Genomic DNA, 24,749 nt, shown 5'->3' on the forward strand with positions numbered 1-24,749 from the left:
TTTTCAAAGCTCAGGCCATCTTCCTCTCCACTGAGGCTTTTCTTCATCTTTCATCACACACGTTCCCAGGTTCAGCATCTCCACTGCTGTTGATACTGACGGGCTGCCCATCCTTAGACAAACCACCGGCCTCTTTTGATGCCCTCCTTTTGGACTCACGAGTGGTTTGCTGTGAAAAGAGTTTTGAATGTCATGTCATTTAAATGTCACCACACTGGACGGAGAGTGAGTGGGCAACAATGGCCAACTGAGACCTGAGTCACTGGAGCTGTGCCCATAAGAGGGAGGTTAAATTTAATAAATACACAACAGTCTATCTCTCAGTCACAGAGGAGGAACTGATTTTTTTCAGATCTTTTTGAAATGTTAAATGAGTTTTCGTCCAGAACTAAAAACATTGAAAACTCAGTCCCCGATAATAATCAGTTTAAAACATGCAGATTGAAAGTGCATGTGGTGTTTTCCATCTGTCTCTTTCTTTTTGCTATTTATGAGCATTAAAATAAATTGTAATTAAATTTTAACCAAGTGCAAATAAATATTTGGATTCGGTTTCTTTTGTGCTTTAGCTCTAACAATAAACGATTGGGGGGGAAATGGTTTGAAGAAAATGTAATAGCCATATATTGCCATGAATCCAGAATATTTTTTATATAACTTCTCAATGTTCACTATTTATACTTACAGCTACACACTGTTAAAATCCAACAAGTCGATCTTACTTAAAATAATCTTGGAAACCGCCTTTAAAAAGGAAAGTTATTATATCTATTAATTTTAATTTTATATATATATATACATATTTTATTTTTTATGTTGTAGTAATCTTTATTCTTAAGTTTACTCAAAAATTGGTTTAATTTCCTTTATTTTTTAAAGTTGTGGAAACTTTAAAATGACAAGTGACATTACCTTGTTCTGTCTTAGTTTAGGATTAGTAACTTCAGTAGATCAACCTTGTCTGACTTAACATGATCATCACAAAGTAGATTTTGCCAATGATACATTTAGGAGATCTGCAAGTTCTGTTTTGTTAAGAGAACACAAATATGATTGACTAGTTTGCAACCAGCAGAATACAGATATAGCAGCGCAGTAAACTTGGTTTGATCAAGTTGCTAAAACTTAGAGAGGTGATTTAATTAAACTAGTTATAGTTATATTTACTTACATTTTTCAAGGCAACTGGTTTCCTAGACTTTTTTTAAGTCAAATCAACTCAGGTTTTACAGTGTAGAGGTATAACAATTAGAGATGAAACAGTATGGGAATTTCATATTATGATTATTGTGACCAAAATGATCATGGTTATCAGTATGGTTATGACGTGCTGAAAATGTCCTCATAGAAGCCGACTGATATACACACTCATGGGCAGATACTGAGACCATGGGCCCCTGGGAACAGGTATGCGTAAGACCCCATCACCCCTACTACACATGAGCAAGACACACAGAATTTGTGTAAGTTTGCCTCTTTTTTGTTGTTTTGCATGTTGTTGGTATGCATCTTTTTGTGGTTTTGTGTCTCCCTGTGGTAAGATTGGTCTCTTTGTTGTCATTTTACATCTCTTTGGGATAACTTTGTGTCTTTTTTTATTTATTTTGTGGAGGTTCGTGATTATTTTGTAGCAAAAATTGTTACTGTTACTGTTACTTTGGGCCCCTGGGCCTGTGCCTGGTTCAGTAATCCATTCATGCAGACATTATGCAATGCACTATGCAATACTAAGCATTTTTTGTTTGAATGAACATTAAAATAATAACATAGCCAATAATTCATGTAAACATATGAAAACCATATAAATTGTTACTTAACATTAAGGCTAGCCTGTCTTTTAAATGCTTTCTCAGAAATTTGTGTCACTGAGGACAAGAAAGAGAGACCAGTCCAGGGTTTGCCTGCTGCTCACCTACTCTGTAAACAAGGGATTAGCAAAACAAACCCACTTTGCACACTGCACATGGTAACTGTGTCTGGGAGACTGGTGCTATCTTTGGTTGATGCTGGTCAGTATTTACTGTGGTTTTAATGACAAATACAATTTCAAACAGTAATACTAACATCGGGAATTTTACCGCAACAAGGATATTTATGACAATGCAATGTAAATATATTATTTCCATCAATAAATACACATAAAATTTCTGTAGGTCTGCATCTAATTATCATAGCTGATTAATCTATTGTCTAGCTCAGTCTTGTTTTTGTTTATTTCAATAAAATGTAAGACATTAGCAAAAACTACATCATTTCTTTTGTTCTAACTTGTTTCTTCGATCATCAGCCCAAAATACCAACACACTCACTTTCGTTTACTGACTCACCAGGATGTAACAGCCCACACACTCCCTCAGAATGCAACTTTCTTTTTCATTATTGATCAATGTACTGTTTTGTTTTGTTTTGTTTGGGTTTTTTTAGCATTTAATATTTTAGTTTAGAAAATGTCAGAAAATACTCACATCACAAATTCAAAGACCTAAAGGAGACATCAAAAACACAAATACTGTCATTTACAGTGGTGTAGTGGTAGTTGAGGTTTTAAAAGGATGTTTTAAACTTTTTGTTTCAGCTCTATACCTTTATCTATAGTCTTATACATCTATATGATATATCTTAAACCCCAACATTACATGGTAAACAGTGACACTGACATGTAGAATCTACAGCGTCTATACTGCTTGACTTTATTTGTATTTTCCTGAACATCTTTCCTGGAGTTCTCTGTGAATAACTTAAACTTACCTTGCTTCATCTTGCTACAAGATATACACCTATTGTCTGTCCTTCTTTCCCAAAAGCCTTTATGTTTTTCTGGCTCCTGTCACTTGGAATGGTTCAATAAAGAAAGTTAAATTGAGAAAAACAAAGTAAAACTGATATAAGGAATATTAAACTGGAGTCATATTGATATACATAAAGTTGATTCAGATTCTGCAGAGCACCTTGCAAAAGGGCTGCATATGAGAAGAGGACAGGTACAGTTTGTCATCCTCCTGGGTCTTCCAACATCACCATGTGTGCAAAGACAAGTGACACCTACTTCACTCAAGGAGCGTCTGGGTCTCCTCTGGTGGTTGGAGCCAGTAGATGTGAGGGCCTGCTTCCCACACTGGGTGCCTGTGTTTACCATCCTCTTCTCCCTCAGACTGGCCTCCAGAGCTTTACCTTTAGACAACAATTGAGAGTTAAGGTCAGCGATACTCAACTTATGGCCCACGGACCAAATCTGCAAAAACAGCATCAAAATAGAGGTTGTTAATCAAATACAGTGCTAGTCAAGGATCCCCACACAAAGGTCACAGGTCCTGGCTAAGCCCCCAATGTCCAAAAATCCTAGAAACATGCTAAAATCTTAGAAATGTTCTAAAATCCTACAAATGTCCTAAAATCTAGAAACATCCCAAAGCCAGAGGAACATAAACCTACACCTAAATAACCTAAAATCCTAGAAATGTGCTGAAATCCTGCAGCACCGGGTGGCTCAGGTGGTGGAGCGGACACCCCATATTCAGAGGCTATGTGTCTTCTTCTCAGCGGCCCTGGGTTCAAGTCTGACAAGTGGCCCTTTCCTGCATGTCATCCCCACTCTCTCTCATCTCCATTTCCTGTCATCTCCCTAGCTGTCCTATCAAATACAGGCCATAAAAGCCAAAAAAAAATAATGTAGAAAAGTGCTAAAATCCTAGAAAAGTCCTAAAGTCCCAGAAACATGCTAAAATTCTATAAATGTGATTAAAAGCTATAAATATGCTAAAATCCTAGAAACATCCTATAACCCTAGAACATCTTGAAGTCCTAGAAACATAGAAACTGGCCCCTGGCCTCCTGTCATTTTGCAAAAGTGTCCCCCAAGCAAAGCAAGTTGAATAGCTTATTTCTGGTTTATGTTCTGATATGAAACACAACCACATTCTTGCCTTCATCCAACATTGAGACAGCAATAAAGATAGAAACGTGGTCTGTCAGGGAGTTGACACCTGGTGTTTTGAGTGGTTCATTTGCTTTCTTGTGAGCCCTGCATGAATTATTTCCTCATGTGCACTGTGGCCTATATGGTTCATGCATTGACGGATCTTGCAGTTGAAGCAGACAAAACGGAGGCTCTTACTGTTTGCTACTGGCAGAGAGGTCTCCACGTCCGTGTTGGTGAGCCACGTCGATTCCGTTTCTCTGGTCCAGCTCTCATGGTACCTCGGCTCGATGATCGCGTCCGCCCGACTTCCTCCGCAACCCATCGGGAAAACATCCACGGCAGATGCAGCTGACACAGGCTAAACACGGCTTGGTTTGTCTCACAGCAGCCGCAGCATCCTTTCTAATGCATCTCTGCTACTGCAGCTCCATCAGTGTTTCCGCCTCCATCGTCAGTCCGAGCTGCTGCTGCTGCTGCTGGGTGATGCTGCTGCTCTCCACAGACAGCAGCTGACCAGCGTTAACATACACTATCTGCGTCATCCACCTACACCCACTCTGACCGCTGATTGGCTGAGAGGGACATCAACTTCAGATCATCATCATTATTATCATCATGCAAATATGCACTCATACCAATCACAGTCACTCTAACTCTTTAAGAAGCCTACCTCCATTTAGCATTCAGAGGCAGGAGCCACATAAAACAAATCCTTTTTTAATGTAGTTTGCAGTTGTTTGTAGTTATAACTTGTAGTTATGAAGTGTCTTACTATATTATAATTTAATTTGTTTTGTCATGCCAGCTTCCACTTACAGGAGTTGTGGGTGTTGATACATAGGCTGCATTCATAAAAACATACACACTCTTAGAAATAAAGGATTTTTCCCAATGGAGAACCCATTTTGGATCTTTTTATTGAGGTTCCCACTGGAACACTTTTAGAGGGAACTACCTAGCATATAATATAAAGGATAATACCTAGAACCATCTGTGAAAGGCTCCACCTAAAACTCCCTATGAGTGGTTCTAGAGAAAACCCTTCTATTGTATAATAGCTCCACCCAGAACCCTCTCTGGGGGTTCGATCCAGAACCTTAACATCCTCTTGCTGACAAAAACCTACCCGAGGTTCCACCGACAACCCTTTAATATTTCAAGGGTTTTATCTACAACCCACCCAGTGAGGCTCTAAAAATAGTAACTGATTACAGATTAGTTAAAGCCATAAGTGAAAACAAGCTTAAGGTTGCCAGGTTGGGGAAAAAACGTTTTTAAGCCATCTGTCTGTTCTAATAATGCAGTTGTAAATACTGTTAAATCTATAATAAAGGGTTCCTTTTTCTTATAAGCCATAATCTGCTTTTGTGAAATATTAGCCAGTAATTCAAAGTGTATATTAAAGATGATAATAAAACATATTTACTTCGCACTTAAATCATTGACTACACTCTACAAAAGGACAAACACATATTCATACACAAAATCATAAAGCAATAGAAAAAAAATCAAGTTAATAGTGAGAGAACACTATAAAAAAACTTATACCAATAAACTTGTATGTAAACATTGCCTACACATACACACACTTCAAATTATGAGAAAGTGGTTTTAATTAAAGCGTTAAAAAAGAAGAAAGCATGTGTAGAGATGGATAAACACCAGCCAAAAATATTTTTTTGTCATGAATTGGAAATATCTAAGTATAATGGCTCATAAGTGATCCATTATATATATTTTTATTTTAATGTATGTATTTAACCATTAGTCTCCTAGTGGAGAAATACTAAAAATAAAAACTCTTAAAACAACCTCTAATATCACCCAGGCAAACCATTTCAAAATGAAATAATTTCCCTTGTAAAACCTTATTAATGACTTTTTTGTCTCACATGGGATTGATGGGGATTTTGATGTTGGTATAAAATCAGCCCAAAACGGTTTATAACCTATAATCAGCATTAAAACATGACAGTTGGCCAAACTGAGATACATGTCACATAGAGTATTTATTTTTCACATTTATTTTAAATATATGGTGTAATTTTCAGTTATACTGACAATACAGTATTTGCACATAGACCTATCATTATTTTTTCTCAAACTGCTTAATATACAGAATTAATAGGAGCATACAATCAGCAAACATATTGCTTCTTTAAAACGATCTGTCTCATTTCACAGGATTATAGCTTCAGCCAGGGGGAAACGATGGTCAACATCAACTTGTAAACAGACATTCCTTACATGGAGCTAAAAACACATCACTTTCAAAAACTGAACAAACAAAAACATATTCACTGATTTTAGAGGCTTTAAATAAATACTATATTTAACATACATTTTAGTTTTCCCCACGTGTGTACCGTTTTGTTGCTTGAATAAAGTAGGAAAGGAAAAAACAAAAATAAAAATGCAGCATTTTACATGTCATTCGATGGGAATGTCAACCATTTTTCTGGGTGTAAACTGGGAAGATATTCACTTTTACAGTGTGGTACAAAGAGGAGACAATAAAGAAGACGGCCGATATTTGTCAAGTATATTAGAACAGAGGTTCCAACAACTTATTCAATATGGCCTCAGGAATGTACCAGAACCTTGAGAGAGGAAAGAGGATGAGAGCACAAAAGGTGAAAACAAAACAGGAAAAACAAGTTGGAGATAAATTAAAGCTTTGGGACGTGAACATGTCACATCAGAATATTACCGCACAGAGAGTGAGATGATGACGCCGATGTGTTTAGACTTTGAAATCCAGCAGGTTGCAGTCGATCTTGTAGTAAACGTAGGGGTAGTACTCCTGCTGGCTCAGGTTCAGCCCTGGGATGTCCATAGAGGCCTGCAGGCACGAAAGAGTCACAGCAAGAATTACACACACTTCATTCTTGTTTCTATGCATATTTCAATACATATTTTAAGTTTCCATGGGAGTTAAATGATAGTTTGTCTTAAATATTTAAGGCAACCAAGGTGATATCTCTCAAACAAACAGGAGGGAGGATTTGGTGCAAAGTGGTGATAACACCATCTAGGAGCCTGTAGGAGCCTCTTTGTTTCAGGGAATATAAGAGTTTACCCTTGTATGGTGAATGGGGTTATGTTTTCCGGGCTTCTGGAGAAAACTTCTGTGATGTCTGTTTACAAAAAGCATTTTGCATGCCTGAAACATGCTTAAACATGAAATGACATTCTGCACTGGTGAAGAAAAACAACCATCACTGAAAAATGTTTTATTGTCCCCAAGGGAAATATTTAGTGCTGTAACAAATGTAATTTTTTTACATTCAAAGCTTCTAGCAGCCCTTCACTATGCAACACAAAGTGGCCAATCACAGCGTAGCACTGGCCAGCTCTGACAATAGTGCAACAACAAGCTGTGTCCCATAGACTCTTGTGTATGAGTTTCAGATTTGCATTATTTTCAGGCTAGTTTTGCAGATTTTGAGCTAAAAATTGTGACTGGGGCGCGTGTGATAATCATACTTGTTACCTTGTTGCAAATAGTATAATACTAATAATATTAGTGTAGCCTATTTTTTATCCACGACTTTGCAAAAATACAGGAATTAAACAAAATTAATAGGTATGAGAGGGAAAAACTTGCACAGCATTCAAATTTTGATTTACAATTCGAATGTCAACGTTATGAATGAAAAGTTCACAAACATCCAAACAACAAAAAGGCTAGGTGCTGGACAATCGATATTACGAGAGAAAAAAAAACCAAAGTCTGCACACTAGATTATGCTCCCATGAATATTTAACATAATTCCTAATCAGACTAATCTGATGAAGAGCACGTAGCTTGAAACATCACCTCAGTGGTAATTATATAAAGTGTGGACTTTGTTTTTTCTTCTCAACATGAATGAAGCCTTGTAGCTTCAAGCTACTTGGTACAGCCTTAAAAACATTTGTTTTTATGCCAGGTTCAGACCACTTAGGAAAATGTATGTTTAACTATAGCAACAGACATAAAAGGTGCGTTAGTCCCTCCATCCTGATGCAACAGCCAGGCATCAGTTGCTAAATCACCCTTAACAAGGTTAACAAGTGATGATCTCAGTCTTTCTCAGGACCTTCATAGCAGAAAAATCAGAGACCTGCCTTCCTCCAATAATTTCACTTGCCACTTTATTTGAGTGTGTCAAAGAGACTCACATCAATGATGGCGGCGCTGCTGTCCAGGTGTTTGTACAGGTCGTACAGCACCTCTCTCAGCTTCTTCATGTTCTTCTTGTTGGGCTGCAGCAGCATGGCCTGGAAGTTCACTGGTAGCCCATATCTATGAGACACAAGAAGTCTGTCGGGCCGTCTTTCATCTTTTAACAAAAAAATTACATTGAGAGGACGGGTGGACGGATGACCACAGTATGGAAAGAGCAGCAGACTGATGAACTTCAGTGAGGGCGGTTCATGGCACAGCTGGGTCTTCACTTGCTTACCTGAGCACCGACTCCACAAACACACGCAGGGCTTTTATGTGAATCCACGCAATGAAAGCTTCACTGAAATTCACTTTCAGCCATCGTACCAAAGGCCCCTGGTTGGATAGAAAAACATTTTTAAATTATTTTCAATAAAGAAAAATACCTGTTAAGTAGCTGAAATGGTGCATTCCCAATATGGATGATTTTTTTTCCATTATGAATTACCAGTAAGCACTATGACAGATTAACTATACAATAATCACCTGGTTTCACCAGGAAAAGTAAAGGCTTGTCTTCTCAAATTACAACATTAAAGAAGAAATGAAAAAACACATCTCCAGCCAAATATCTATAAAGTGTAGCTTAGCTTTCATTGCTCGAAGGGACACTTCACATTTTTTGAAGTGGCGTTATATGAGGTTCGTATCTCTCGTTGTTGCATTGGTGTATATGTTGGTCAGCTTGTTCCTGAGTTTGGAGAAGCAGGCAGAAGTACCACCACAGAAGATAAGCAATATACTGCTGTGGACAGGGGCAGCAGCAAAACATATTTTAGACACCTAAACAAAAAATCTATTTTTTCAAGCATATATAGCATATGCTTGATATAATATATATATATATATATATATATATCTTTACCTTGTCAACAGACGGCCCTTTCCAACGGGGAGCTGAGGCCCTTTTATTGCTCTCTTCAAAGCCACCAGACTCCACTGACAAAAACAGTAATTTTACCTCACAGAACACTGGAGTTGCTACTCTACACTGACTTTGGTGAATTCAAAGTAACCTTTTAAAATAAAAGGTCCCACTGAGGGAAGACACATCACAAAAATCAATTCAATTTAAGTAATTTAAGTAATTTAATTTAAGTAACCACTTTGCCTTCAGTCAGAAAGCCCTTCATGACAAGAAACTTAAGTTGTTTTCCATGCTCTCTTCAAAGCCAGACTCCATTGACAAAAACAGTGACTTTACTTTGCAGAACATGGATTGGTTAGCTTGTTTCTGTTATTCTGTGTCTTTGGTGTTTTAACCCTCTGAAACCTGAGCAAACTGGTTTGATTTTTTTTCAAATACATGGGGAGAAGGTAAGGAGCAACTTAACAAGACTTGGCCAAAAAATGAGCACAAAATAAAGTAAAATAAAGTTACAAGAAAATCACCTGAAAATATGCACACACCAAAAAAAAATGTAAAAAGTGCTAAAAATTCTTTACTTTATATATTTTGTTATTTTTTGTGTAACATTATTTGAGTTATAAAATAACTATAAAAATAGCATTTTTGAAACAATTGTTAAAGATATTCTTCTTGACACATTTTTATTAAATTGTTGGAATTTGTGGAACATTTCTTGCCAAGTTGCTTGTGTTTTATTCCCCATGTTATTAAAAAAAACATCAAACAAATTTGCTTTGTTTTCAAGGGGTCAAATAGCTTGTGAAAGGCATCTGAATGCAGCACAAGAAAGCTGATGTCCATGCAGGTTTCATAGGGTTAAAAGGTTAGTTTAGATTCACCAAAGTCATGATAACACAACAAACTAGGCAGTGGCAGAGCAGCAGCTCCTGTGTACTGTGTAGTAAAATTATTGTTTTGCACAATTTATTGAAATATTATCAAAATTGCACTATGGCTAAGTGCAAGATCAAAATTATAGGAGCTGCAATTATTTGATAAAGATAAAACATGCCACATTATATCATAAATGAAAGACTGTGGTGCTACACAGATTCCTTGGCCTATAAATCATATTTCAAAATTAAGGGAACATGCCTGTTTTGTACAGACCCTAACAAAAATGCCATCTTTTTTTCTGGGGGGTTAAAATTATGCAAATAAAATTATTTGTGTCAGTGGAGCTTTGAAGAGAGCAATAAAAGTGCTTCCGGTCCTTATTGAAAGGACTGTCTGACAGGTAAAGAGGGATAAATATTCTAAATATAGTGTACGCTGAAACAGATTTTTTTTTCAGGTGGCTAAAATACATTTCCCGCTTCAAAAAAATCCCAATTATCCCTTAAAAAAAATAAATGAACCCTCTTCCCCGATACACAGTGAGCTCCATTAACCTTCCCTACTTAGTGAGTGTAACTGTTTATGAAGAAAACAGCAGCCGTACAAACTGTTTCTTCTTGTCAGTGGACAAACGTGTCATCTCTTCTTTGTCTGCCTTCATCTCCTCCTCATTATACTGGAAATCACGCACTGTAAACCTAGGAGAGGACACACAGCAGAGAGCTGGCAATCAGCTGGCAGCGAACACACAGATGTGCAGCAGCACACACACTCAAGTGCACTCGTGAAAATGGCCACATACAAACTGGCACGCGGTGCATCAACACACACGTTGAGATCCGTTGGTCGTGCTAATTGGAGACTGACAATTACAGACAATTTGTGTCTATTATAGAGCGGCTGTCTTTTTTTAGACCATAAAAGAGTTTCTGCATTTATGAATGAGCAGCCCACTTCAAAAATGATCATCATAACAGCCATCGGTGTTTGATTTCCCAGAGGACAAATAAACATGATTCTTGGAAAACACACAAAAAAAACATAATATGCAATTCATAATAAAAGGATCTGCCAAATGGCTAAAACGGAGCTAAAGCTTGAATGGAAATCCTGAAAAGGAAATGAATTTACTTGTTTTCTCTGGCCTTGTGCTTGAAGTCATCTATGGCCTTCCTGAAGAGAGTGACGCTGAACAGGCCGCTGTCGTTGTCTTCAAACAGCAGCCTGCAGGAGAGGAGATGACATATGAATGTGAGAGCTGGATACATATGGCACGTTTCAGACATTTCAGCAGGTTTGCACATACAAAAGATTTTCCTTGTGAGAAACATGTAAAGTGTAAACTTTGTACACAAGTCCCACTGTTCATCTCTAAAATATCGTTATTCCTATGCAGCATGGGCAAGTGTCCACATTTTCCTTACAGGTGATTTCCAGTGTTAATTTCATGCCAACAAACTTCTACTCCACAACTTTGTCAAGGCAAATATATATATTTTTTTATTCCACAATATATATTTTTACAGCTACTGCCAAATATAATCAACTAATATGTTAGTTTACCTATCCGGCACTACGTAAATATGTTCAAATTAGCTCCACCTTCACCAGCTGCAACATTATTGCATTATTGCTGAATTCCCTTAATAATACTCCTTATTATATATATATATATATTCTTGGCCCTTCTGCAGAAAGAGTACTTTCAGTTTTGGTACTTAAGGTCTATTTTGAAACTAAAACTTGTACTTGAGTAAAATGTTAAATGCAGGACTTTTACCTGTAGAGCATTATTACAGTGTGGTATTCATACTTTTTCTGCTTACAAACTGTATAATCTATTTATCTTTGCATAACAGGTAAAATCTCTGGAGGTTGAAAAATTAACTCAAACAAACAAATCCCCTGTTTGTGCATATTCTACTGAAATTAAACTGATTCCCTTCAATACGTATGTTTTCACGAGCTACCTCTTCTTTATAAGAGTCACTAACACAGCAACAAGGACATGATCCCTCACTGGCTTCTCACTAACAAACTCAACATCTGCAATTAAAACATGAAAACTGTCCAAGGTCTGGAAGCAGCTGTTGACAACATAGAGCTTAGAAACAACCACAACACAGTTCTCGCTTCAGGAGATCTTCCCCCTGCCCAAGCTGCTCTAACATAAGATGGTTCCCAATTCCAGACCACGTCGGCAGAAAGTGCTTCATATTTGTTCAGAAAATACAGATTGCCAAGTTACCACACCATATCATACCGAGCCGTGTCCATCCAAGAGCAAACATTAACGCCTCAAATCATCTGGCCGTGTTGGCAAAAGGTTAATTGTTTTCTGCAGGTCAACCACATAACATTCACTATTTTAAAATGAGTTAGCTGCTAATAATCAGAGTCGAGCACCAAACCTGCTCAACCGACTGCAGAGGACACATAAAGGGGAAACTCAGAGCAAGGCTATCTGTCTGCTCGGACACATTCTTCAAGAAAACTACCGTCTATAAGTCAGAAATAACTGACACTGCACTGGTTACACTGCACTGTGGTGCTCAACCCGTCTGTGCACTAACTGTCATAAACGAAAACTACAGAAACATCAAAGAGTAAAAGTACCTCAGTGCTTCCTACAGTTGATCATTCATAAATTTTGGGTAAAAAAAGTTAAGTGGCTCTTCTAGTCATGCTTACTTTGTGGAGCGTGGCACAACCATTTCTGCCAGGGTTTCATACTCCTTCTGCCAGTCTGCATAACTCGTCCTGGTGAGGGTGGAAAAGATAACAGCAATGTGTTTTAAAATGGCATTTAAAGGCTGATACAAATATGGATATTCTCAGGCCAAAACAAGGCAGATTTTCATTTTATTTTAAAAAATTTAATGTGTTGTAATTTGAAAATTTCCATGGCCAGAATGTACTGAGTTATGAAGGTGAGGAAGCCTCAGGGACATCAAGCCATTGGGGGTGTCACGATTCTTTAAATCCGCGATTAGATTCCATTTTAAGGTCACTATTCAATTTAATTTCACGCTTTTGTTTTGCAGCACAGACGCCTCTGCCAATGTCATGCTTGATTTATGCTGCACACATAAGAGCAGCATATGTCCACAAGGCCAAAGTGATGACACACTATCGGACGTTGCTCTTTAGCAAATGTCCCCGGCACATCAGACATTTAGTTACCCAAACGCAGAGAAAATCAAGAAATCAAGCTGTGGATGGAGTTTTTGATAGACTGCCCCCTACAATTTGGAAGAATAACAGGTTGCTGTGAGGAGAAATCTGCATAGTATAAAAAATCCAATAGTTTCCTCGTCATGATTTCGCGACAGCTCATGTCCGTACGACCGTCCGTGTGGAGAACAGAACTGAAGCTTTAGACTATCGAGTCTCAATGGAGTCTTACTGAAGAGCAGCGGATCATCTGTTTTTATTTTCAAGTTCTTCTTTAGAGGTGTTGAGACAAAAAAATTTTAAAAAATACTGTGAGAATCGTAGATCCTGCTTTTAATTTTGAAAATCAAATGCTAATTTCAATAGATTTTCATTTTAGAATCAAAATTGGGGCGGCTGTGCCCCTGGCTCACAGGTAGAGCGGATCGTCCTCTAATTAGAAGGTTGGGCGTTCAGTCCCCGGCTCCTCCTCTCAACATGTCGAAGTGTCCTTGGGCAAGACATTGAACCCCAAATTACTCCTGATAATCCCGACCATCGGAGTGTGTGTGCGTATGAATGGTTACTATGAGCAGGTGGCACCATGTCTGGTAGCCTCGTTCACCAGTGAATGAATGTGTATGAATGTGTATGAATGTGTGTGAATGTGTGTGTGAATGTGTGTGTGAATGGGTGAATGTGACATGTAGTGCAAAAGGCATGAGTGGTTAGAAGACTAGAAAAGTGCTATACAAGTACAGTGCATTTACCATTTACACCCGTACAAATCAAAGGACTGAACTTTGAAACAATAGTGCACTATCATATAACTAAAACATTAAAAATGTAAAATAAATATATTTGCAAAATAAAAATCAGTTACTCTACTGTTTTTTTATGTAAAGCGGTGAAAGGGGAACCCCCATCTTACTGTATGTGCTATGGATACGATGGCATGGACATTCTCACTTCACCACATATTGACTTACAGATACAGATGCAAGTGGACTTACTTTGGGACAACCACCAGCATGGTAATCAGGTACTCTGAGTCCAGCACAAAGTCCTCTTTCTTCACAATGTCAGCCAAACTCCTGGTCAACAAGCTCCCCCTAATGGACAAACATGTGGTGAGTAGATTGTCAGACAGCTTGATTCTTTCTCAAAAAACCAAATATTTTTGTTACAAATATTCCAAGTGCACAAAATGCAGAGTTATCAGACCCATTTAACCAAACAGTTTCACCCTTTGAAACCTGATTTCTTTCAAAAACATGGGAAGAAGGCAATGAGCGACTTAAGAAGAAATGACCGAAATGAAAAAGGCGTTGATAAAAAAAATTCTTAGAAAATTACCTGGAAATTAGTACAAAACAAACCAAAAAACAACAACAGAAAAGTAAAAGAAAAAGAAAAATAAGAAATTACTTGTGGAAAAAATAGCTTAAAAACAATATTTCTGTCACATAATTTTAAACATACAGTTATGATCATCATAAATATAGTTTTCTAGCTTTTTTCCTAGCTTTTTAACAAAAGCTTAAAAAATCTAAAGTTTCTTGCAATATGTGAAACATTTCTTGCCGAGTTTCTCACTGCCATTTCCCCTTTGTTTTCGAGATATAGCAAACCACTTTGCTCAGGGCTCAAAGGTTGAAATACTTGTAAAAAAGGGTCTGAATGTAGCCCAAGAAAAGTGATGTCTGTCCAGGTTTCAAAGGGTTAAATAATTCAAATATTTCAATCCCATCTTCCTCATTGATTCTGTGATATCTGTTTTCTAACTACTGTGTGTAGCTCGTGATGAATATTTGCACAGAGATCATTTTCTTAAATGGTTATAAACTCAAATGAAAGTCTATATCACATGTGGACTAATTTTAATGTAATTCTGTTTTATTTTCTGAAGGAAAATAATCAAATATAAAAACAATAGCTAATTAAGTGTGATCGAGCTAAAAAGTGCAGCAGTATTTGGTTTAAGACGCTGCGGTAATCAAATTACAAACAACATGCAGAATGTTATATAATCATTATTTGTATTATTTTTATCACTCACGCATTCTTCCTCTCCAGGTTTTGCAGGTTTCCCTTCAGGTTGTTGTAGGCTGAAGCTCTGGCCTTCAGGTCGTTGTCTATCTGAGTCGCTTGCTAGAGAGGAAGAAGAACATGAACACTACTGAATACTTCAGGGAGATTTCCTGCACCAAACCTAAAATACTGAAGAATCCATGTGGAAACATAGGAGAGGGCAAAATCGAATTGCCTAATATCCAGAAGTGTTGATTAAGATGTTTTTTGTGTTACTGGTGATGGTTTTTTTCAGCATACCTTGGAGATGATCTCAGAGATGTTTTTCAGCGACTGTTTGATTGGATACTTTGCCATATCCCACTGAAATCTGGTGATGTAGGTGACCAGGTCAACTGCAGAGAGTGAAAAAAGTCATTTATCACTTTATAGGAATGCTTTTCCTTGTTTTATTATTTAACCCTTTAAAACCTGGATCGACATCAGATTCTTGTGTTACATTCGGACGCCTTTCACGAGTGCTTAAGTACATAAATGAGTGCTTAAACCTTTGAAACTTGAGCAAATTTGATTTCTTTTGAAAACATGGCTAAAAGGTAATGAGCAACTTGGCAAGATGTGTCCTGCAAATTTCAAGGAGTTAGAAAAAGCGGACAAGAAATGCATTAATTATTTTACAATTTTGTTAATACTATGACATAGGGCATATCACACTGAATTTCGCTCTCTGCCAGTTCCTTCACCTTACATCTGTAAACTCCTACAGAGAGTGAATGTTTGGGCACCAGTCTGATGATTAAGTTAACAGTGATTACCTCCATTAGCAAGGAGGTTCTCCTGGACTTTGTCTCGACTGTCCTCCAAGACATCGGCCATGTACTGAGCGACCTTCTTCACCACACTGACACAGGAGAGGGGTTAGAGACCAACACAAAGCGTCATAAAGAAACACAAGAGAAGCAACAGACGACAACAAGAGGCAGAACTGCATTATCATCTGTAAACTGTCTCTTAAAGCCCGATAAGCACAGAGGGAATTTTTATAAAACTAAGAAATAACACATAGAAGTTCACCTTTCCACAAAAGTGTCTAGTTTAGCCAGTTCATCTGACAGACCCACTAAGACGTCAAGTGTCCCGACCTGTTCGAGACAAAAACACACACAACATTAACCACCACTAGACTACAGGCGGGTGGAGACTATGAGCGTCTGCTGCGTTTGACCTTGAGATCAGGGATGTTGAACTTGTTGTTAACAGACAGGTTGTTGGTGCGTGTGGTGGCCACCATCAGCTTGTCCCAGGTCTGCTGGCACGTCTTCTCGCCCGGAGCGGAGATCAACCAGAATTCTGTCATGGCTGCTGGTCAGAGGTTTGTCCACCGGGCCTTTGGTGAGAGGAAGTCACTGAGGGGGTGAAGTAAGATGCGGAGTATTAATAGAGCTCTGTTGTTGCGACTTGTTCCAGGGATGAAAATTTCTGGGTGTATTAAGCCACTGTGGTCATTGTTTAAAATAACTGATGCCAAGTCCTTTTGCACCAATATCCTTCAGTACTTTGATATGTAAGAGATTTTTTTGTCATTCTTGTTTGTTTTTTGTTGTGTTTTTTAAATAAAAAAAGTTTTTCTACTGAATATTACAGTATATTTTACAGTACAGTATACTACATTACAATATATTTAAAATTATATAAACTGACAAGAGAGAAATGAAAATAAAATAACATATGATGATGGAGTTCCTAAAATAATCAATTTTTTTTTTTTTATTTTATCTTTTTTTTTGTCTGTTTGTTTTTGGGTTTTTTTTGTTTTATGTGCCAAGTTTAGTTGCCAGTAGTTTGTATACTGTTAGTATTATTGTTCTGTTTTGTGTTTTCTTTGTCTCCCCTGCTTTGTAAAAAGTTCAATAAAAATATGCTGAAAACATATACATAAATATATTATATGACATAATGTTAGTTTTATCCAGATTTCCCCACTTCCATATGTTATCAAAAACACTACCTAGACAACTTAAAATAAAGTATGTCTTCTATGGTGTATTACCACCTGAAAAATAGAATTGTTGTGTTTTTGTTACCTTAAAATGAGCATAAAAAAAAAGAAAATTTAAATTAAAAAAAACAACAACAATAAAAATAGATCCTCAAGGTTTTACAAAGTAGAGTTCCTCCCATTTTGACAATTTATTTGCACTTTTTAATTAATTAATTTCATCGGCGATCATTAAAGTAAAACACAAGTACAGATAATCGGCAAAATGCCAAATATCATCCTGAATAACTGGCCAGGGTGATAATCTGATGACCCCTACTACACGTATATGGCATTTGCTGCTTTTTTGGATGTTGAGATTAAACAAAACACATGATAAACATATCACAATCATGCTTTGGTACACATAAACCACCCTTGGCTGATTACAACAAATTTATATACATAAAGGATACTATAATTCTGAATAATAAGTGCTTTTGCTAATATTTAATTTTCTTTTGCTGACAATACAGTACAGTGCATGACTTGTATATCACATGCTGTTACTACTTTTGTTAAAGTAAAGTATAGGAGTACTTTTCCACCACTGAACAGATACACAGACATGCAAGTATCCCTTCATGAATCAGAGTCATACTATGAAGCTCCTTATTCCTCCTTTTGACTTCTGTTTTGCGTCTGATTCATGAACTCCCTCACACTTCCCCATGATTATAATATGGACACTGCACACACACTGATTGATTGCATCAGTGTGTGTGTGTGCAGTGGAGACAGAGACAAGTCTCCCAGCCTGCTGATTGACTGTCATATGATCAGTCTCTGCTGTGGAGGACATGCTAAATACTGACCCTCCTCATCAAACACCGTGAACAACACATGACCAGGGACTGCTGCTCTTTGTGTTCGATGCGTCAGTATTTCCTCACAAAAAAACATTGAAAAACATTATTCGCAAAATACACCTGGTTCTATATGGTTAATTCTGTGCTAGCTTGCTGCTGACACGAGCTTGTTTGCATCGCAGTCTCACGCTGTCACGACGTCACTAATCGGTGTATTTCCGTACTTACCGGCGTGTTTGACGGCGTCAGTGTTTGGTCCACGCGGTGTAATTCAGTTAAACAGTCGCAGCTTCCCATACATTGCGCGGATAATAACAGCTTTTTGATTCAGAGGTGCTTCAGCACAGCATCTCACTCACAGTCAGCTGACCACAGTAGAGGTTGTCTGCGTCTGCGCAAACGCTGCTGCGCACTGGACTGCCTTCACGTGACCAACAAGCCCTCGCGAGCGGAAGGCGTTAAAATGGTTATTTTACATGGGGGTAACACATGTTAAACACAATATTACTTATCATATTAAACATACTGTATTTTTATTGTTTTCTGTTTTGCTTTGTGACTTGTCTGTTTCTTTTTTTCTCTTTTTCTTTCTTCAATGTCTTTTACATTTCTATTCTTATTGGTACTTTGAGATTATATATTTGGTTAATTTCTTGTCTGATAAATGGAAAGGGGGGGGGGGGGTTAGTTAGCCAAAGGTAATGGGGAAATGGTTAATATATTTATACTAAAGCAATGGATGATATGATAAGCTAAAGTAATGGTCTAGTTCTGCAGTTATCATTCTATACCCTGATTAATATTTTGCACAAACTGTACAGCTCTGTTATTCCGAACCAGCCATTTTTTAAAAATAAATTTTCTATTCTATAATTATGTTCTTGAATGTTGCAGTACTTTTGTGTTCCTCTTCATACATTTATTATATTTATGTTTATTGTATGCACCAAAAGCCAAAGCAAATTCCTCGTAAGCAAAAAAAATTGTTCATAATAAAATCTTATTCTGATTCTGATTGCCACTGTATATAAATTTGATTTATCTTTATATACTGTATACGCTGATTACTAGAGGTAACAGTACGAATGCAATGCTGGTTTGGGCTGTAGCTCTTGATTTACTATGGAAAAATAAGATATAGGTATTTGCGTGGTATTATTATTATTATTATTATTATTATTATTATTGTTGTTGTTGTTGTTGTTGTTGTTGTTGTTATTAATTTTTACATTGATAGTAGTAGTAGTAGTAGTAGTAGTAGTAGTGGTAGTAGTATATTTTTATCATTATTTCTTTACTTGGGCCTATTCAGCTTTTTGATAAAACAGTAATTACAGTATTTCCAATAGTCCTTAAAAGCGGCATGTGTGTTTGTTTTGACAGCTCAGTCTGTTCACCTCATTGTCGCCCTCCTCTGGTAAAATGTAGCCTAACTACTGCATTACTTAACAGTCACTGCCTTTGGGTGGCAGTAAACCGACAGGTTCATCCTACAATCCCTGTCTATTTTGTTAGAAGACCTAAACGTGAACGTTAACAGCCTGAGCTAATGCAATTGATGCTATTTTGTACCGTGACAAACCAGCTGTGTGCCTTAAAAAAGTATAACTATTATTTTTATCATCTTTTATTGTTTGTAATCTTATATTTTCTGAAAACTTTATTCATTTGGTACTTTAACAGTCTTTTGAGCTCAGCCTGTATTATCACTTTTATTCCTTTTATTTGCTTTATTCTTGTTGACCTTTTGTGTTCGTATTTTGTCTTTTTAGATTGACTTTTCTCTGTTTGGCATGCTTGTCAATGTTTATTTTATTAATCACTGAGTTCCTGCATTTGCTTCGTCTGTTAAAGCATTTTGTCAACATCTCTTTTTAAAGGTGCTATATATAAAAAGTTATTATAATTACTAAGACTATGCTGAGGTTGTCTTGACAGATATTTGCTTATCAGCTGTCATATATGCAGCTACTAATAGCCTGCATATATGCGATGAGCGTTGAGTATATCTGTCAAGACACTCTCAACATCCCTTGGATAAATTGTCTCACTGATCTTTTCATTATTTGGAAACATTTATTTATTAACATTTATTTTGGATTTGTATGCTTGGAGTGTTCAGTAGTATTTCAGCAGTTGTTTGTTGATATCTTTTACTTCTGGCAACAGACTGAGTTTCCTTCCGGATGACAGTCATGGCATTTAACTGAACCTAGTGGAACAGAAGCACAAAATCTAATTTAGTCCTGTCCTTGTGAACCCTGAAGCACTTTTTTCCCTTTTTTTCTTAACTGTATACTTTGTTGCTTTGTTGGAGATATTAAATCAACAGTAAGCTATATCTTTTTAGTATATAAACATGGTGTCTTTACCTGCACTGACTACTATAACTGTGCTGTCATAATCTAAAACTCTGTTACCTAAAATTGCAAAGAATTCAAACATTTCTCTGAAAAGAAACATTATTATGATGAACATCACTTTACTGACAGAATATTACATGCTTGCTTTTATGCACACCTTGTTTTTATTGTCACCAGTCTGTGTTTATGGCCCTGTTAAGCACTTTTTCTGTTACAGATAAGCCTTGACCTGACTGTACCTCTAGTCCCAATTAGATTTAGAAGCCAGTTCTAACTAATACATTTTATCTTATCCCAAAATGTGACCTGTATGGCCCAATTTGATCAGCTGTTCCTGTAATATCATAGCCTTTAGCATGACTGTATTGCATGAATCCATTAGTTTAACCATGTTGCTAGGTCTCTACACACAGTAAAGACAGCCAGCCAGCTGAGAGCCTCTAAAATATCAAAGTGCTTTTGGGACGTTCTTTGTTGTTTACTCCAAAGTTTTCTAGGCCATGCTGTTTTGTGGACACAGTGTCCCTCGGAGTAACTGTCATAAAACAAAGATAACAGCTATAGGACAGCCAGACAGCTCTAGACACAGTAAATGTGCTCCAGTCAGAAGTCATAAGACTGAGGTGGCTGCAGGCTAAGTTTTTGTGCCAGTCATTCAGTGTTGTACTGTGAACTCCTGACCACCGTGCATAATCAGACACATCTCTCCAAATTAATTTCTTCCTATTAATTTGAATTGCGTAAAACAGTCGAATTTCACAGTTGAAATTAGGCTAGAGGCAAGTGTGACAGAGGCTTAAGCTCTAATCAACCAAATATTCAATAAGCTCTTGGATCTTAATAATCCCCCAGATTCCATCAGACATGAGCAGGAACACAGTGAATGTCAAAATATCCACTATGACAGAGGCGTGTTTTCTGTGTTTTGTTTTTTTCAAGGCCATAATTTTACATTCTCAGACAGACTTGATTAAAGAGATTAAATTAGGACATTACAAGTTTCCTCAAAGCATTTGCGCATGTCCAAATGCGACCAAAGACAGGTGCAGGAAATGCTTAGTCATGGTAATATTAGATGTCATATGTAGGACATGAGATTAAAAAAAATATCCTACAGTATAGATTCAACCATCCAACAGTTTATATAATACTTAAAGGAATATTCCAGATATACACTGTCTAAGCACCCTATAACCCCACTTCAAAAATATGAACTAGCCATTTAAAATGAGCTCCACCTCTACCAGCTGTAATATTAAAATGCTCCTCACTAAAGCATCAGTAATAATATTTTAAAAATAATGGTTTCATGATTTGTACACACTGGTAAATTGTACACTTGTGTACATATATTATACAGTGGTGGAAGTACTCATATCTTTTGCTTATATAACTCTCTGAAAGGGCCCCTCCAAGCAAGCAGGAAACATTCCCACAACATTAGCTAACGTTTTCTTCAACTTCTAATAATGTTATTAAAAAAAGGTTTTAATCAAATGTTTAAAGAAAATTTAAGGATGGTTATAATTTCAAATAATGTTTCACTGAGGTGAAATGTTAACTAAGACGAAACGTTTTAACTGAAATATTCAGAGGATATTTTGGTGATGTTGTTGAGTCAACACATCATAAAATGCTCTTTTATTAAAAATTCCCACAAGAACTTTTAAGCTACCTTTTAAGAATGACATTCTGGGAACTAAAATTTACCCTTGAAAACATTATAAAACAAGTTTTAAGAACCAAAAATTGCTAGCCGGGATTCTGCTAAAGTACTTTTAGTTTAATACTTAAAGCACATACTGCTGTTAATGCTTTTGTACTTTTACTTTTTGAAACCTTGAATGCAGGACTTTTACTTTTACCTGAGTATTTCCACAGAACAATATTGCATTTACTTAAGCATAATGCACAAACAGGCCTACTTCTTCTACACAAATTTGCTAAGTGCCACTTGTGAGTAAATAATGTCAACAGCAACATTTTGTTTACCTTTAAGCTGAAAGTACATGTTTACAGCTGTATGTGGACCATGTACAAATATCCTCAAAGCATCTATTAATCCTCAAACGTGTCTAAAGTTTAAATGAGAACCACCTACACCAGTAGAAAAATTAACCCTTAAATCTGAGCAAATTGGTGTGATTTCTTTTAAAAACTGAGATTCAAAGATTCAAAAAACTTTATGTCTATCATATAGTGACAGAAAATTGGCTTAAACAACATGGAATAATCAGCACAAATATATGGAAAAATAAACATAATAATAATAAATATAGTTTCTCAATACTTTAGCTTTTTATGTTGGTACTCATTGCCTGAGGATAGGAACTCCTTCTGGGCCTCTCAGTGCAAGTCATGTGTCTGTGGTACCTTCCTCCCCACCTCAGTAAATGTCCTTTAGACAGCGAAGAGCACTGCCTTTAGTGTATTCAGCTGAACAAACCACGCTTTGCAGGGTCTTGCGGATCTGTGTGGTGTTGTTTCTGTACCAGGCTTTGGTGTCTAAGGTAAAACAATCTCTTCTTGTCCTTTCTCCCCACTGAGTCAGTGTGCAGCAGCCAGGTCAGGCCCTCTGTGATGTGGACACCAAGAAAGGGGAAATTGGGGTTGGTTTCTACAGCGTTTGGTTGGCACACAGCTTTTTTTTCTGGCTTTTTGAGGGTTGCAGAAACAAAAATGATAGTTAAAAAAATTCTTCACTTGCACTTATAAATTAAAACTTCTAAAAGTCACTGGCTTTTTCAGTGAGGGTGAAATTTCAGTTTAGTAGTATCAAAAGTAAAAAAACTAGTCTATGGACTAAATGTACTGTAAAACTGTGTTAGATAGAGAATATGGGAAAACTGTTCTTTTGGATAATGGCTTAGGGATGGCAGTGTTGATAGCTGGAATGGGGCCAGTTTATTTAGCCCAATTCTGGGGCGTCACTCAGCCTGTGTCAGTCGAATCGAGCAACTGGATATAGCCTCGTTCATTTCCTCTGGTGTGCTGAATTAAGGTGGATTTTAGGCCAGGTCGTTTTGGCCAATCTGGGGAGATATAGGTGTGTAGATATATAGTATAATAAAACTTTGTGAAAGGGCCCATTCTGTCCAACAAGTGCTTTTATTTTAACACTGCAAGTATATCCTGCAGTTAATGCTTTTGTACTTTTACTAGGCTAAAATCTTGAATGCAGGACTTTTACTTGTACCAGAGCATTTCTAAAAAGAGCAGTATTACTTTAACTTAGGCAAAATGTACACGTAGGCCTACTTCTTCTTCCAACAGTGTTTCACAACTTAGCACAGTGTCAAATTGAGTAAATAATGCCCATGGTGACATTTTGTTTACTTTTTGTCTTAAAGTACTGCTTATGGCTATATGAACCATGTGCAGAATACTTCAAATATCCTCAAAAGCATCTATGAAGGTTATTAGGTTCAAAGATAGATTTAACCTAAAGCTGAGTCATGTTAACAATATATTTTATACATGGTACCAGAAAACACATTATGATGCTATAGCTTAAACTACCCAACAGTGGGCTATATAAAATGTAAAATGGTACAAAAAGTACAGTTTTGTGTTATTGCTTTTTTAGTTTTACTTAAGTGAAATCTTGAATGCAGTACTTTTACTTACATCAAAGTTTTTTCAAACAGCAGTGTTGCTACTGTTGCCTCTGCTTATTATTTTTTATGACTTTGCACTAAGTCGCTGAGTAAATTACACTAATAGAAATATTTTGTTGACCAGAAAAACCTTTAACCCTTACACAGTTTTAGGGATGAAGATGACCTGCCACCATGTTCCAACAGCATAGAAAACCCCCTAAATTATGTTTTTTCAACTTGAAATTCGATGGCTTTTCCTAGAATAACCACAACATAAGAAAAAGTGACACATTTCCTTTGTTCCATGAAAAGCTATACACCAACAGCGTAAAAAAAAAAAAAAACAAACCTTGTCTTAGGGGTCATTTTTCATCTGGCAATTATAAAATAATTTTCATACTCCCCCGTCCCACACACACACACACACACACACACACACAGAAAACACAAGTCCATGCACACAAACTTGCATACTGTCCTCAAAGACTGTTATCTTTTCCCTATAAGGCAACACAAGTAATATATCTTGTTAAAAAATATTTTTACATCCATGCAGTACCTTTAGAAATAATAATAATAATAACAATATCATGAATAATAATAAACCTCTACTTTAGTGAGAAAATTATCATGACAAGTGTGTTGTAATAAAAACAAACGGATTTCACTGACTAAATGCAGTTTTTCTGCACTGTGAAGAGGGAAAACCTAGTTATTCACAACGTTTGTGATAAATGACATGCTGTTTCTTCATGCAAAACAGATTTGGGGTTTAAAAATCAATCAAGCTGCTTTATTTTAGGGGTTTATTAAAGGTAGGTCATTTTTAACCCTTAGGACAAGTGGTGTGTGCAGAAAGTTAAGACAACGCAAGAGTTAA

At 36.8% G+C, this 24,749-nt stretch overlaps 2 protein-coding genes across 2 annotated transcripts; both read right to left on the reverse strand.

The window, feature by feature from the left end:
* si:ch211-215i13.3 (brain and acute leukemia cytoplasmic protein) lies at nt 1-4,392 on the reverse strand. The gene is made up of 3 exons (XM_042506016.1): nt 4,115-4,392; nt 3,047-3,171; nt 1-169 (listed from the first exon to the last, which is right to left on the reverse strand). The coding sequence occupies exons 1-3, from the start codon at nt 4,239-4,241 to the stop codon at nt 44-46; spliced, it is 378 nt and encodes a 125-aa protein (XP_042361950.1). The 5' UTR covers nt 4,242-4,392; the 3' UTR covers nt 1-43.
* Nucleotides 4,393-5,888: 1,496 nt separating this feature from the next.
* On the reverse strand, nt 5,889-18,307 carry atp6v1c1b (ATPase H+ transporting V1 subunit C1b). Its single transcript, XM_042507147.1, has 13 exons — nt 18,136-18,307; nt 16,286-16,466; nt 16,135-16,202; nt 15,876-15,961; nt 15,361-15,455; nt 15,089-15,180; nt 14,043-14,141; nt 12,568-12,636; nt 11,008-11,100; nt 10,481-10,574; nt 8,368-8,465; nt 8,084-8,207; nt 5,889-6,761 (listed from the first exon to the last, which is right to left on the reverse strand). The coding sequence occupies exons 2-13, from the start codon at nt 16,415-16,417 to the stop codon at nt 6,663-6,665; spliced, it is 1,149 nt and encodes a 382-aa protein (XP_042363081.1). The 5' UTR covers nt 16,418-16,466; nt 18,136-18,307; the 3' UTR covers nt 5,889-6,662.
* Between the last annotated feature and the right edge of the window lie 6,442 nt (nt 18,308-24,749).

The sequence above is a fragment of the Plectropomus leopardus genome, chromosome 18 (assembly GCF_008729295.1).
Source record: "Plectropomus leopardus isolate mb chromosome 18, YSFRI_Pleo_2.0, whole genome shotgun sequence".
In the NCBI taxonomy this organism is placed as follows: Eukaryota; Metazoa; Chordata; class Actinopteri; order Perciformes; family Serranidae; genus Plectropomus; species Plectropomus leopardus.